The sequence below is a fragment of the Hyla sarda genome, chromosome 5 (assembly GCF_029499605.1).
Source record: "Hyla sarda isolate aHylSar1 chromosome 5, aHylSar1.hap1, whole genome shotgun sequence".
NCBI lineage: Eukaryota > Metazoa > Chordata > Amphibia > Anura > Hylidae > Hyla > Hyla sarda.
In genome coordinates this window covers 136,402,036-136,417,171 of record NC_079193.1, presented here as the reverse complement: position 1 = coordinate 136,417,171, position 15,136 = coordinate 136,402,036, and the positions used below count along the sequence as shown (strand labels likewise).

Below are 15,136 nucleotides of genomic sequence, written 5' to 3'. Positions count from 1 at the left end.
GATCCCACTGCTAAAACCCATTGAAAAACTCTTCTTAATAAATACACACAGCTTCTACAGAAAAAAACAGCAGAGCGTCTTTTGCCCAGGAACCCAAGCAGACCGTATTGGTATATTTTGCCAAAGGTGCACAAGCATATTATTCCTCCCCCAGGTCGTCCAATTGTTTCGGGGATTGATTCCCCCACAGCGTATCTTTCCAGTTATATTGACTGGTTATTGTCTCCGCTTCTCCCATCTATACCGTCATATCTAAAAGATACAGGAATCTGCTTGGTTTCCAGGACGAATTTTGCTGGCAAGAAGGGTATACATTGGCATCTATTGATGTTGAGAGCCTGTATACCCACATCCCCCATGATGCGGGTATACAGGCTCTCCTTCGATTCTTCACATTTACAGAAAAATCCCCTATTTTTATTATTTTGTCACAGAATCTGTGGCATTTATTTTGGACAATAACCATTTCAGTTACCAGGAGAAATGGTATAAACAATTAAGAGGTACGGCGATGGGTACGCCCATCTCATGTAGTTATGCCAATATATTCTTGGTATTTTTTTTAAGTGATTACATCTTCACACCCAGGAATTCCTTCAGTCGACATATTAAATCTTACCATAGCTATGTTGATATCCTTATCATTTGGGAGGGTACTAAGGATCAATTTGAAACTTTTTTCATATTTGAACAGTGCTAACAAAGTCAACATAAATTTTATGTCTATTTTTGGCGACAAATCGTTGGAATTCCTTGACGTGAAGATCGACATCGTAGAAAATCAATCAGTGACGTCTCAGAAAACCGATTGCAAAAAATTTACTTCTACATTACGAATCTTCGCACCCTGTTCAGATTAAATATAGCATCCCCTATAGTCAGTTCATCCGTTTAAAACGTATTAATAATAATTCAGAAGTTTTTCAGCTGAAAACAAGCAGCAGATTTAGCCCAACACCTCCTACAACAAGGGTATCCCCAAATGGTTATCGATCAAGCGAAATCGAGAGCTGACTCCTTATCAAGGAGTGAACTTTTAAAAAAATCTAAAACCCTACAGATGCATTTTCTCTTTTCTAAATAGCCCAATGAACAATAAAACAAGCAATCTATAGTAATTTGTATATGGTAGAGCGAGATGAAGACATCAAAGAATTTACTGAACAAAAACCCATGAGTACGTATAAACGGAATAGAACACTTTACAAAATTACATCAAAAAGAAACAAACCCCCAAAAACCTAAGTGAGACCTGGCTTGATAGCATTAGATCCCGCGGGAATTTTCCATGCAGAACATGCTCATTCTTTAAGGTCAATGTGAATAATGATCTGATAAAGTTAGGTGAACACACACAGTTTACGCTTTATGTTGCGGTTTCTATTATATAGGTAAAACAGTTATACCCTTGTTTCATTGCGTGAGAGAGCACTTCCGATCTTTAAAGACAGCTGTAGGAGCCTCGAAATGTATTAGTCATATGCAAGACATACACGGAGGTTCCCCAGAAACACTGAAGTTTGGAGCCCTAGAAAGGGTGGAAAAGTCAGTTAATTTCGGGGATAAAGATCTACAACTGTTACGAAAAGAAGCCTTCTGGATTGCACTTTTAAACGCAACAGGACCGTTAGGTCTGAATGAGCTCAGTGCGTTTTTGTAATTAATCTATTGATATAGATCTATGGTATTTAGATGTTCAATCCAGAACCGTTAAGGTGCAGATCCTGTGACCTCCTTGAGGTAGATTCGTTGTGTTTTTATACATTGTTTTTATCTTGTCCCCTTTGTTTTACACTGGGTGTATGTGATTTTTACTGGTTTGTATATGTGTTGCCTAGGTTACCCCTTCCGGTGGGGGCCTTTTTAAACACACCTTTCTACCTGTTACGTAGAAAGGGGCCTTATGAAGCGCATGTAGCGCAAGACGGTTCCGTAGCCCATACGCACATCCCTCCTCTGGCATCCCCCAGCACCTGCATCTCTGTATTTGTGTGAATAAAAGCACAGATGAAGCAGACAACGTGGTGAGTGCGCTTGTCTACTTTCTACAATTGTTGAGATGCCGTGGGATATTTCCATCTCCAGAAGAGGTCAGTCAGGCCCCACACAGTGTGCCAGGTATCAACAGCAGTGGTGCGATCGAGCTGAGGATCAGGAACGACATTGAAATCTACCTACAAATAGAACGGGATCAGAGGAAAAAGACAACATTTTGTTAGTAAAGGACTCCAAGACAGGGACCTGAAATGGAGGAGGAACATAAACAGAGACAAAAACAAATGAGAAAGAACCCATAGAGCAGTTGTCAGGATCCGGGTTGGCGGAAGGTGAGGACACTGGAAGTGGATCCTCTGAACCAGAGAGGTGATGGCATGGGCCGTACCAGGGGAACGGAGTCTAAGGGGTTACTGGTATTCACCAGAGAGGGACGGACTTGCTGCGGCAGGTAACCCCCAGGTCGTTCCTCCCAGTAGCGACTCAACCTCTCTGGCGGCTGAGATGGCACGGTACAAAAGGACAAGGCAAGGTCAGACGTAGCAGGAAGGTCAGGGCAGGTGGCAAGGTTCGTAGTCAGGGGCAACAGCAGAGATTCTGGAAACACAGGCAAGGACACACTGGAACGCTTTCACTAGGCACTAGGCAACAAGATCCGTCAGGGACAGGAAGGGGAAGTGATGTTTTATAGGGGAAACAGTGATTAGACTAGATTGGGCCAGGCACCAATTAGTGGTGCACTGGGCCTTTAAATTTCAGAGAGTCGGCGCGCGCGCCCTAGAGAGCGGGGCCGCGCGCGCCGGGCAGGGACAGAGGAAGGACGGAGCGGGTGAGAAGGGACATGGGATGCGATCCGTGAACGGGCATGTCCCGTCCCACGGATCGCATCCCCTCCGGTGACAGGGTAGCAGCGCTCTCGGTCAGCAGCACCGACCGGAGCGCTGCAAGCAGAGTAACGCCGCGAGCGCTCCGGGGAGGCAGCGGGACCCGGAGCGCTTGGCGTTACAGTACCCCCCCCCTTGGGTCTCCCCTTCTTTTTGGAACCCAGAAATCTACGAAGGAGTTCCTTATCAAGGATATTGATCTCGGGTTCCCAGGACCTCTCTTCGGGGCCACAATTCTCAAAATCAACAAGAAAAAATCTTTTACCTCGGACAACCCTGAAGGCGAGGATCTCTTTCACAGAGAAGATATCAGAGGATCCAGAGACAGGAGCAGGAAGAATGACTTTGGGAGAATAGCGGTTAAGAACAACAGGTTTGAGTAGAGAGACATGGAAGGAGTTAGGAATACGGAGAGAGGGGGGCCGATGAAGTTGGTAAGAGACAGGGTTGATTTGTTTTTTGACTATGAAAGGCCCTAAAAATCGGGGGCCCAACTTGTAACTGGGTACACGGAATCGAATATACTTAGCAGAAAGCCATACCTTGTCACCAGGGGAAAATACCGGAGGAACCCTTCTCTTTTTATCAGCATGCACCTTCATTCGAGATGAGGCCAGTAGAAGCGACTTTTGAGTCTCACGCCAAATGGAAGAAAAATCTTGCGTCAATTCATCAACAGCAGGAACCCCAGAGCAAGTGGGGATAGGGAGGGGGGGGGGGGGGGGAAGCAGGTGACGGACGTACACCACAAAAAATGGAGATTTGGAAGAAGACTCAGAGTTTTTAAAATTGTACGAAAATTCAGCCCAGGGCAAGAGGTCCACCCAATCGTCTTGGCGAGAGGAGACAAAATGTCGCAGGTAGTCACCAAGTATCTGATTTACTCTTTCCACTTGACCGTTGGATTGAGGGTGGTAAGCAGAAGAAAAATTTAGTTTGATTTTTAATTGACTGCAGAGTGCCCTCCAAAATTTAGAAACGAACTGGACGCCTCTGTCTGAAACGATGTGCGTGGGAAGCCCGTGAAATCGAAAAATATGAAGAAAAAATTGTTTCGCCAATTGAGGCGCAGAAGGATTGAGGTCAGAGGAACAAAATGAGCCATTTTAGAAAAACGATCAACGACCACCCAGATGACTGTATTATTGCGGGAAGGTGGCAGATCGGTGATGAAGTCCATACCAATATGGGACCATGGCTGTTCAGGTACAGGTAAAGGAAGGAGGAGACCTGCCGGCTTCTGGCCTGGAGTCTTGTCACGGGCACAGGTAGTACAAGCCCGAACAAAATCAGTCACATCCTTCTGCAAGGTGGGCCACCAATAGTGTCTGGAAATCAACTGCTCCGACTTCTTGACACCAGCATGTCCGGCCAAAAGAGAAGAATGACCCCATTTAAGAATTTTGTGGCGAAGGCGTGAAGGTACAAGGGTCTTCCCTGGAGGAACTTGCACAAGAGTGGTAGGAGCGGAGGAGATGAGACACTCAGGAGGCATGATGTGCTGTGGAGGGGCTTCAGATTCGGAAACATCAGTGGAACGTGATAGTGCGTCAGCTCTAACGTTCTTGTCAGCTGGACGAAAATGAATTTCAAAATTGAAGCGGGCAAAAAACAATGTCCATCTAGCTTGGCGAGGATTTAATCGCTGGGCAGTCTGGAGATAGGATAAATTTTTATGGTCCGTGTAAATGATGATGGGATGCAGGGACCCTTCTAAAAGATGTCTCCACTCCTCGAGTGCCAATTTAATAGCTAAAAGCTCACGATCTCCAATCAAATAATTTTTTTCTGCAGGAGAGAAGGTCTTGGAGAAAAAGCCACACGTGCGATTTTTCCCAGTAGTGGTCTTTTGAGTTAAAACGGCACCGGCACCAACAGAAGAAGCATCTACTTCAAGGATAAAAGGCTTTGAGGGGTCAGGCCTGGACAGGACAGGTGCAGAAGCGAAGACAGCCTTGAGCAGATTAAAGGACTCCTCCGCCATAGATGGCCAGGACCTCGGGTTTGCGTCCTTTTTGGTCAACGCTACAATAGGAGCAACGATGGTGGAGAAGTGGGGAATAAATTGACGATAGTAATTAGCGAACCCGAGGAAGTGTTGGATAGCTCGCAATCCAGAGGGGCGTGGCCAATCCAAAACCGCAGAGAGTTTGACAGGATCCATTTGAAGGCCTTGGCTGGACACAATGTAACCCAAGAAAGGTAGACTACTGCGTTCAAAGAGACACTTTTCTATCTTAGTGTAAAGGTGATTTTTGCGTAGGCGCTGTAACACCTGACGGACATGGAGGCGATGTTCCTCAGGGTTAGAAGAAAAAATAAGAATGTCATCCAGGTAGACCACTACACAAGTATATAGCAAGTCACGAAAAATCTCATTGACAAAGTCCTGGAAAACTGCTGGGGCGTTGCAAAGGCCGAAAGGCATGACAAGATACTCAAAATGTCCGTCACGGGTGTTGAATGCAGTTTTCCACTCGTCTCCTTCACGTATACGGATAAGATTATAAGCCCCTCTTAGATCGAGTTTGGTAAAAATTTTCGCTTCCCGCAGACGGTCAAACAATTCAGAGATAAGGGGGAGTGGGTAACGATTCTTAACGGTAATTTTATTTAAACCGCGGTAATCGATGCATGGGCGTAGGGTTCCATCTTTCTTAGCAACGAAGAAGAATCCTGCCCCAGCAGGAGACAAAGATTTTCTGATAAATCCTTTTTTTTAGATTTTCTTGAATATACTCAGACATGGCTTGGGTCTCTGGGGCAGAGAGCGGATAAATCCTGCCACGCGGTGGAGAAGTACCAGGAAGCAAGTCAATAGGGCAGTCAAAGGGTCTGTGTGGAGGTAAGACCTCTGCTTGCTTTTTACAAAAAACATCGGAAAAGTCCTGGTAGGCCTTAGGCAGGCGTGGCAGAGAAGAAGCGATGGTTACTTGACTGATGGGTAAGGTCTTAAGGCATCGCTGGTGACAGGTAGGACCCCAACTTCTAATGTCCCCAGAAGAACAGTCGAGAGTAGGAGAGTGGAGCTGGAGCCAAGGCAAGCCTAGTAAAACTTGAGAAGTACAGTTGGGAAGCACAAAAAATTCAATCTCCTCATGATGGAGGACACCTACGTTCATGCGCAAGGGCACAGTGCGATAGCACACGGTACAGTCCAGATTCTGTCCACTGACAGATGAAATGAAGAGAGGCTTGTCGAGACGGGTCACAGGGATGTTGAATCTGTTGACTAATGAGGCCTCAATGAAGTTACCTGTAGAACCTGAGTCCAGAAAGGCCACGGCAGAAAAGGCAGATTTAGCAGGCAAAGAAATCTGTACAGGAATAGTTAAGCATGGAGAGGTAGAATCCACACCCAGTAACGCCTCTCCCACGTTTACTAGGTGCGTGCGTCTTCCCAGACGTGGAGGACGAATAGGACAGTCCTTCAGGAAATGCTCGGAGCTCGCACAGTAAAGGCAAAGGTTCTCATTCCTGCGGCGAGTCCTCTCAAATTGGGTCAGGCGAGACCGATCCACTTGCATAGCCTCCTCGGCGGAAGGCACAGTCACAGGTTGCAGCGGATGCTGGAAGAGAGGTGATGGGCGGGGAAACCGCCTGGTGTGAACGAGATCCTTTTCTTGGCGTAGCTCCTGTCGCCTTTCTGAAAAACGCATATCAATGCGGGTGGCCAAATGGATTCGTTCGGACAGGGTTGAGGGTATCTCTCGTGCGGCCAGAACATCTTTGATGTGGCTGGATAAACCCTTCTTGAAGGTCGCGCAGAGAGCCTCATTATTCCAGGCTAATTCTGAGGCAAGAGTCCGGAACTGAATGGCGTAATCGCCCACTGAAGAGTTTCCTTGAACAAGATTCAACAAGGCCGTCTCGGCAGAAGAAACCCGGGCTGGTTCCTCAAAAACAGAGCGTATTTCTGAGAAGGTTTGGACTGAAGCGGTGGCAGGATCGTTGCGGTCCCAAAGCGGAGTGGCCCAAGACAACGCCTTTCCAGAGAATAAGCTGACCACGAATGCCACCTTAGACCGTTCCGTGGGAAACTGGTCAGCCAATAGCTCCAAGTGCAGAGAACATTGGGTCAGGAAGCCACGGCACAACTTAGAGTCCCCATAAAACTTATCCGGAAGAGAAAGACGGACTCTGGTGCTGGAAGCGGCAGCTTGCAGTTGAGGAACTGGCGGAGAAGATGGCCGTAAAGGCAGAAGTTGCTGAACCATTGCAGTCAGTTGTGACAACTGATGTCCTTGTTGGACTACTTGTTGAGACTGTTGGACCACAACGGAGGAAAGGTCTCCAAGGCTAGGCAGCGGCACCTCAGCGGAATCCATGGCCAGATCTACTGTCAGGATCCGGGTTGGCGGAAGGTGAGTACACTTGAAGTGGACCCTCTGAACCAGAGAGGTGATGGCGTGGGCCGTACCAGGGGAACGGAGTCTAAGGGGTTACTGGTATTCACCAGAGCCTGCCGCAAAGCGGGATGGACTTGCTGTGGCAGGTAACCCCCAGGTCGTTCCTCCCAGTAGCGACTCAACCTCTCTGGCGGCTGAGATGGCACGGTACAAAAGGACAAGGCAAGGCAAGGTCAGTCGTAGCAGGAAGGTCAGGGCAGGCGGCAAGGTTCGTAGTCAGGGGCAACAGCAGAGATTCTGGAAACACAGGCAAGGACACACTGGAACACTTTCACTAGGCACTAGGCAACAAGATCCGGCAGGGACAGGAAGGGGAAGTGATGTTTTATAGGGAAAACAGTGATTAGACTAGATTGGGCCAGGCACCAATTAGTGGTGCACTGGCCCTTTAAATTTCAGAGAGCCAGCGCGCAAGGACAGAGGAAGGACGGAGCGGGTGAGAAGGGACATGGGATGCGATCCGTGAACGGGCACGTCCCGTCCCACGGATCGCATCCCCTCCGGTGACAGGGTAGCAGCGCTCTCGGTCAGCAGCGCCGACCGGAGCGCTGCAAGCAGAGTAACGCCGCAAGCGCTCCGGGGAGGCAGCGGGACCCGGAGCGCTTGGCGTTACAGCAGTGCAGTATGACAAACCTCCCAAAGTGATCACAAGCTACCTGTGAAACCACCAATGGCAACTACCTGTAACTAAGTCCGAGACACTCCTGGCATAGCTAGAATAAGAAGCATGATATCCCTGTGCTATCCATGCCCTCTTTAGAGCAAGTACCTTTTGGCCTGTGATATGAGTCTCCTGTAAGCGGATAATATGAGGCGACTGGCATTTCACAAAGTCTAAACATAAGGCCCTCTTGAACTTGGAATTAAGCCCCCGGACGTTCCAGCTAATAACTTTTAAGGTCCCCATTACTGGACACAACCAAATATAGGAACAGTAGGAAGCAAAGGAAGGCCAGGAGGAGGAAGGACGGAGAACCAGGACCACACATACCACACACACACACCACAAAAAGACAAACGGGGCACAAACACTTAAAGGACATCTGCAGCGGTACAAACACTTATCCCCTATCCTCAAGATAGGGGATAAGTATTTGATCGCGGGGGGGTCCGAATGCTGGGGCCCCCGGTGATCTCCTGTATGGGGCCGCGGCTCTCCCGTGCAGGGGGCGTGCCAGCCGCAGCATGACATTGCGGCCGGCATGCCTCCTCCATACATCTCTATGGGAGAGTCGGGGAGGCAGCATTCGTGCCTCCCCGCATCTTCCATAGAACTGTATGGGGACGGGGAGGAGACGGGGCGTCACCGTCGACCTTTAGGTCGACGCTACGTCACCATGGGCGCTAATGCTGGCGCCCCGTTAGGGAGATCGAGGGGGGTCCCAGCGGTCGGACCCCCCGCGATCAAACACTTATCCCCTATCCTGTGGATAGGGGATAAGTGTAATTCCGCTGCAGTTGTCCTTTAACAGGAAAACAAAAGCAACAGAGCATAACCAGAACAATCCCATAAATTCCCTGTTTAACACTAAATGGAACATAGTAACTACTAACATTGTGCAGACCTATACCCAAAAAATACAACTACTGCAGGGCATCCACAAAACGCCAAGCAAACTAAAAAAGGGAACTACTTAAACAGAGCACTCCCACCACCCCACCCACAGTAAATTGGCCGGTAACTAAGAATGACCCCGGAGCACCTCCGGGAGAGCTGGAACCTACGGGGTCCCTAGGAACCTAACTCCCTGCCGCTATCTAAACCCAAGAACATGGCGGGAAGAGTTATGAGCAGGGCAGTCCATGACAATTCAGTCCGGAGGTCTGACTGAAGGTGCTGCATCCACCCAGTGAAGTGCGTCCATCGGGGAAGTGAAGAATTTAGTCAAAGTCCCATCTACCAGGATAGAGCATGGAATAGCGGTAACCTTTGGCACGAAGCTTTGAAGGGACCTCGGTAAACTGCACCCTTTGCTTGCGGAGTTCCACAGAGAAGTCTGGATAGAAAGATACTCTGCTCCCCTCATAAATAACCTCTCCCTTAACTCTGACAGCTTGCAGAATAGCATCTCTATCCTTAAAATGGAGAAGCTTGGCCAGAAAAGGATGTGGGGGACACCCAGGAGGAGGAGGTCTGGCCGGAACTCTGTGCGCTCGTTCAACTGAGAAGTATGGAGAGAAAGTGTCCACTGTAAGAAGTTCTTTGAGCCACATTTTAAGGAAGAGCACCGGATCCTTTCCCTCTACTTTTTCAGGAAGGCCCACCAGGCGGATATTGTTGCGTGGCAGGCGATTCTTCATATCATCCAACCAACCCAGAATTCCCGTCACCTGGCGCTGCAGTGAGTCCACCCTGTCCATCGCAGACACTCTACGCTCCACTTCCTCAGTGTGCTCACGTATCTTCTGGGTCTCATGGCGCAAAATAACGAATTCTTGCCGCAGTTCATAAACTTTCGTTACCATGATGAATTGACAGGAAGTAAAGGCAGTCAACAATTTGGAAAACTGCTGATCCAAAGCAGCTGTATCATAAACAGGTCTTTAAGAGGATAGGCTCTGTGGAGAAGTCGAAGAACCATCCAGCAAGGATAAAGGTGGAACGGGAGAGGCACCCCATGTCCATCCGGAGGTCTGGAAAACTTTACAGACACTTAAGTAGCAAGCGGGGTCTGAGCTCCAGAATCCAGATGAGAAGGGCCATAGGAAAGAGAGGATCCGTCATCAGAGGAGGCATCCTCATCAGAGGTCGGTCTGGAGGCATTAGCGTTCCGTGTAGATTTCCTATGACCACATTTACCACGGTAGCCACCCATGGCTAGCAGGGCACACTGAACAGGTAGAAAGTCACTAGTATGAGAGTCTCAGAAGCACCGCACTCCCTTGAAGAAAGGAAGAGTTGCCTGCAGCTAATGGGGAAGGCACCACCAGTCCCATCAATCACCCAGGTCCCTTTCAGGGTACTCACAGTCCACAAGGTCAGTAGGGTATCAGGGGGACGGAGAAAGCATGCACAGGACAGTCCAAGGAGTGCACCTCACAATGCAGGCCAGACAGCAGCAAGGAGCCGGACAGCAGGGCCAGATAGGGTTAATTATGTTCAGCCACAGCAAGCAGGATACCCCAGCACTTCGTCCCAGCAGGGGACACTGTCACATAGCAGGAGGCCGCACAGCAGGACTCACTGCACCTTCACAGCAGCGGGAGTAACCACAGCAATCAGCTAGGCCCCGCCCACGAAGGCCAAAGATGGAGCCCAGCTCCAAGGAAGGCCAGAGACCCGAAATCCGCCAGCAGGAGGGACTGCCCCACCACTCTTACTGCCACAGCCCAGGAACCGGAGGATCACAACACCGGACCACACCACTCTGTAGCCTCTCTGCACCACGTTGCCAGGGACCCAGATCCATAGGCCACGAAGCCGACCGCCACCATGACCACAGCTGCCGACGGGACCGGACCACAATCTCCCCGCTTCCCCCGTTGCTCAACTCCCACTGACAGAGACAGAGCAGCACATCAGGGTAAGTTGTAATCAGGGTTAATTCACCGCGGTAGCGGGAGCTCCTGCGGGATGCGACCGCTCACTCCGGCATTCAGGCCACTCCCCCCCCTAAAAATGACACCTTATCTTTATTCTGTAGGTCCATACAGTTACAGTGATACCCAATTTATGTAGGTTTTTATTTATTTTACTACTTTAAAAATAATTGACTACATGCACCAAAATTAGAATGTTTAAAATTGTCAAGTTCTGACCCTTATAACTTTTTTATGTTTCCACATACGGGGCTATATGAGAGCTCATTTTTTGCTCTGTAGTTTTTATCGGTACCATTGTTGTTTTGATGAGACTTTTTGATCGCTTTTTATTAATATTTTTATGGTATATGAAGTGACCAAAAAATGCACAATTTTATACTTTGGTATTTTTTTACGTGTACGCCATCGACCGTGCGGTTTAGCTAATATTTTAATAGTTCGGACATTTACGCACGTGGCTGTACCACATATGATTATTTTTTTTTCCCATTACATTATTTTATTAAAATAATAGGAAAAGGGGGGTGATTCAAACTTTTATTAGTGGGTGGGGGGGGGGTCTTCACATTTATTCTCTTATTTTTACCACTTGTTACTTTTTTTTCTATTCCCCTAAGGGGGCTATACCATGCATACACTGATCAATGCTATGCCATAGTATAGCATTGATCAGTGCTGAGCAGGCATGGAGCAGTAGATCGCCGATAAGACGACAAGGGGGCAGATGAGGACCCTCCTGTCGCCAGTAAGCTGATTGGGACATCGTGATTCTGTCGCGATAGTCCTGAACAGCTCCACTGAGCTGCCGGGATAGTTTTACTTTCACTTTAGATGCTGCAATCATCTTTGATTGCGGCATCTAAAGGGTTAATGCTGGGCATCGGCCCGATTGGCAGTGCCTGGCATTAGCCGTGGGTCCTGGCTGCCCATAGCAACTGGGACCCACAGGGTTTAACCCATTCTCCACTCGTGAGAATGGTTTAAACCCCGTTAGCGGGACTCAGGACGTATAGGTATGCTCCTGAGTCCTTAAGGACTCGGAAACGGAGGCATACCTGTATGCCCTGCGTCCTTAAGTGGTTAATAGTCACATATTTGAAAAATGTTATGGAATTTTTGCTGGAATTGTTCCTTTCAGCTTGTCACATTAGATAGCTGCCTTGACCATTTGCTCATACACATGCATGCTCAACTGGATATCAATTTCCAAATCATCTGTAGTGGGAGACCACCATGCACATTAGTTGGTCGATAAGTCCAGTCGATAAGTCTGCCATTTATCTGAATTTATCTAATGTGTATGGCAGCCATTAATTTAACATGGGAAATAGGGAGTCGTGGTATGTGAAGGGATTGGGGTGTTTTGAACGTGTATGTTTTTGAGCCAGAATTGAATCACATGCTGCTGTGCCACACTTGAAGCATCAGCATTTGAGTTTTGTTATTTTGAGTAAAGCGTGTGATGTGTGATACTCTTATTCAGAATAACTGGTCATGGCATTCTGAGTTTAGAGCAGGAGGTAATGTAGCGTGCCAAATTGACTATTTTAACTTGCGCAAGGGTTATATAACTGAATGAAGCTTTTGTCTTTTGAATGCTAAAAGTTGAAACACTTGTCAGACTAAAAATCTTCACAGCTTTCTTTATTCTTGTTCGTTTTCAGCTCAGTGATGTGCCCTAGTATCAGGTAACAAAACAAAGTGGCCAAGAAGGAATGCTATGGTAACTGTAGACTTTTCGTTTTGAAGAAAGGATTTTATAAGGACATTTTACAAGAGGTCACCATGGAAATTTTGCATGAGCAGCCCATTAGGTGAGTAGCACATCTGCTGTCACTGAGTACATAACTGCATGCGATAGCAAAGAAATGGATGGGATTTACAACTGTGGAATGGGACAATGGTTAAAATGTATTCACTAAATGATGGCATATTGCTAGAATATGCCAGTAATTTTTGATCAGTAGGGGTATGACCACTGGGACCTCCATAATCCTGAAAATGAAGGGACCACAGTGGTGATTCATCACTGCATTCCCTTAAAGGGGTACTCTGGGGCAAAACAAATGTTTTCAAATCAACTGGTGCCAGTAAGTTATACAGATTTGCAAATTACTTCTATTTCAAGATCTTAATCCTTCCAGTACTTATCAGCTTATTCTCCACAGGAAGTTGAGTTGTTCTTTTCAGTCTGACCACAGTGCTCTCTGCCGACACATCTGTTCTTGTCAGGAACTGTCCCGGGGAGCAGAGGTTTGCTATGGGGATTTGCTCCTACTCTGGAGAGTTCCTGACATGGACAGAGGTGTCAGCAGAGAGCCCTGTGGTCAGACAGAAAAGAACAACTCAACTTCCTCTGAAGTATACAGCAGCTGATAAGTACTGGAAGGATTAAGATTTTTAAATAGAAGTAATTTACAAATCTGTTTAACTTTATAGCACAAGTTGATTTGAAAACATTTGTTTTTCTCCGGAGTACCCCTTTAAGTTTTTTCCTGGCAACTGAATTGGGCCAGCAACAGTTCCGTGTACAAGTGAGTGGCCAGGAACACCAATATTCAGGAAAAAGCAATAAAGTTGCTGCAACACTAAATCAGGATCATGGGGGTCCCAGAGGTGACACCTCCACCGGTTACTAAATGATGACATATCCTTGTTATAGTTATAGCCATAACTTTATGAGATAAGATTACCCATTTAGCAGGGCTGCCATATATCACTAAAGCTATGACTCAAAGGTGTATTTTTTCTATACTTCAGATGTGTGTCATTAGTAAAAAAAAAAAAAAAAAACAGAACCCAAAAAAGACACATATAACATAAGATGATATTTTAGGCATTTTTACAAATATTGCCAATAATATTGCAAATTACTGATATGTGAAGTAGGCCTGATGTTTGGGTGTAGAAAATTGATGTCTTGGTAATAATGGTATCTCTATCAATATCCTAATGCATTTACAGGTGTGATTGTTGTTTATGATATAGTCTAGGGATTACAGATAATGTGTAGATTTTTTCCTGATCAGATCCAGATATTGAAACACGTTCTTTTTTCTAATTTGTTTTGTTTTTTTATTGTAAATTTTTTATATATAATTTTATTGCAGTATTATGGGGGCAGCCATCTTGCCTGAGCTGGTTTTGTCAGCATTTAGATATAACATTTGCTGTGAACATCACCTATTGTGGATGCGCTGATTTGGTCTTATTAACCCCTTAAGGACATTGGGCGTAAATGTGCTTCCTAATATGCCAGTAATTCGTGGACCAGGATGTACATTTACGCTCTAAACATGAAGGGAGCTGCGCTCTCATCATGCTCGGCGGGTCCAGCGGTCGTGCTCTCATGACTGTGCTTTCATGCCATTAATCTCTCAGATGCCGTGATCAATACTAATCACAGCATTTTCAGCAATGCGGCAGCTCTAATGGCTTATCTGATCACCCGCGGCTTGACCGTGCCTCTGTGCCCCCTAACGAATTGTGCCATTGTGCCTCGCTAATGTTTTGTTCCACTGTCCCTTAATGTACTGTACCTCTGTGCCTCCCAATGTACAGTGCAACTGTTCCTGCCGAATGTACTGTGTCACTTTGCAGAGAAACTGTTGTCTCTCTGAAAAAGAGGAGTTGCAGTAACCAGTAGTTAGCTTGGGGGTGGGGGGGGGTGACAACATACCTGTTTACAGTATAATGACTCCCCCCTTTTGCTGAGTTATATGGCAGTGCAGTTCCCTCTGATTGAGTAAATCCGTCAGATGGGCAGAACTTTACTTTTATATGGGCTGTGTTTGGCTGAGTGCGGTGACTGAACAGAGGCATGCATATTTAATAAAGGAGAATGCTCCCAAATCCCACACCGATACGCTGCAGGCAGCGCTAATCTTTCTGTCTGCATTATAGAAGCGGCGGGAGAAAACTATTCCCTCGCTTCAGCCAATGCTCAGCTATTTTCTTGTATTGGTGTTTTAAAGACACCAATACAAATAAATGCAGGGAGAGGGGATGCCTATTCTCGCCGATTCGCTGAACTGGCTAGAGGTCTTGACTATTGACTGCCGCTGGTATATAGTATTATGTGCCTATAGTAGTTGCGCCCTATCTCCTCAGCTTTTTCTTTTCTCCTCAGCTTTTTTTGACCCTTTCTCAAATTTGTAATCAATATGTCAAAGCCTTTAGGTGAGGACACGAAATATACCTATATTTATATGCGTATACCACACACTGGTGTATAACGCACACCCTCATTTTAACAAGGAAATTTTAGTAAATAAAAATAAATGTAAAATAAAAGCTCTGAACTCA

The 15,136-nt window shown here is 46.8% G+C and overlaps 1 protein-coding gene across 1 annotated transcript in view; it reads left to right on the top strand.

Moving 5' to 3' along the window:
- Nucleotides 1-15,136, top strand: part of COBL (cordon-bleu WH2 repeat protein) — a 612,569-nt gene that overhangs the window by 23,305 nt on the left and 574,128 nt on the right. Inside the window, exon 2 of the mRNA XM_056520341.1 lies at nt 12,496-12,645. Within this exon, the coding sequence (XP_056376316.1) occupies nt 12,617-12,645 (29 nt within the window). The 5' untranslated portion in view covers nt 12,496-12,616. The remainder of the gene's footprint in view (nt 1-12,495; nt 12,646-15,136) is intronic.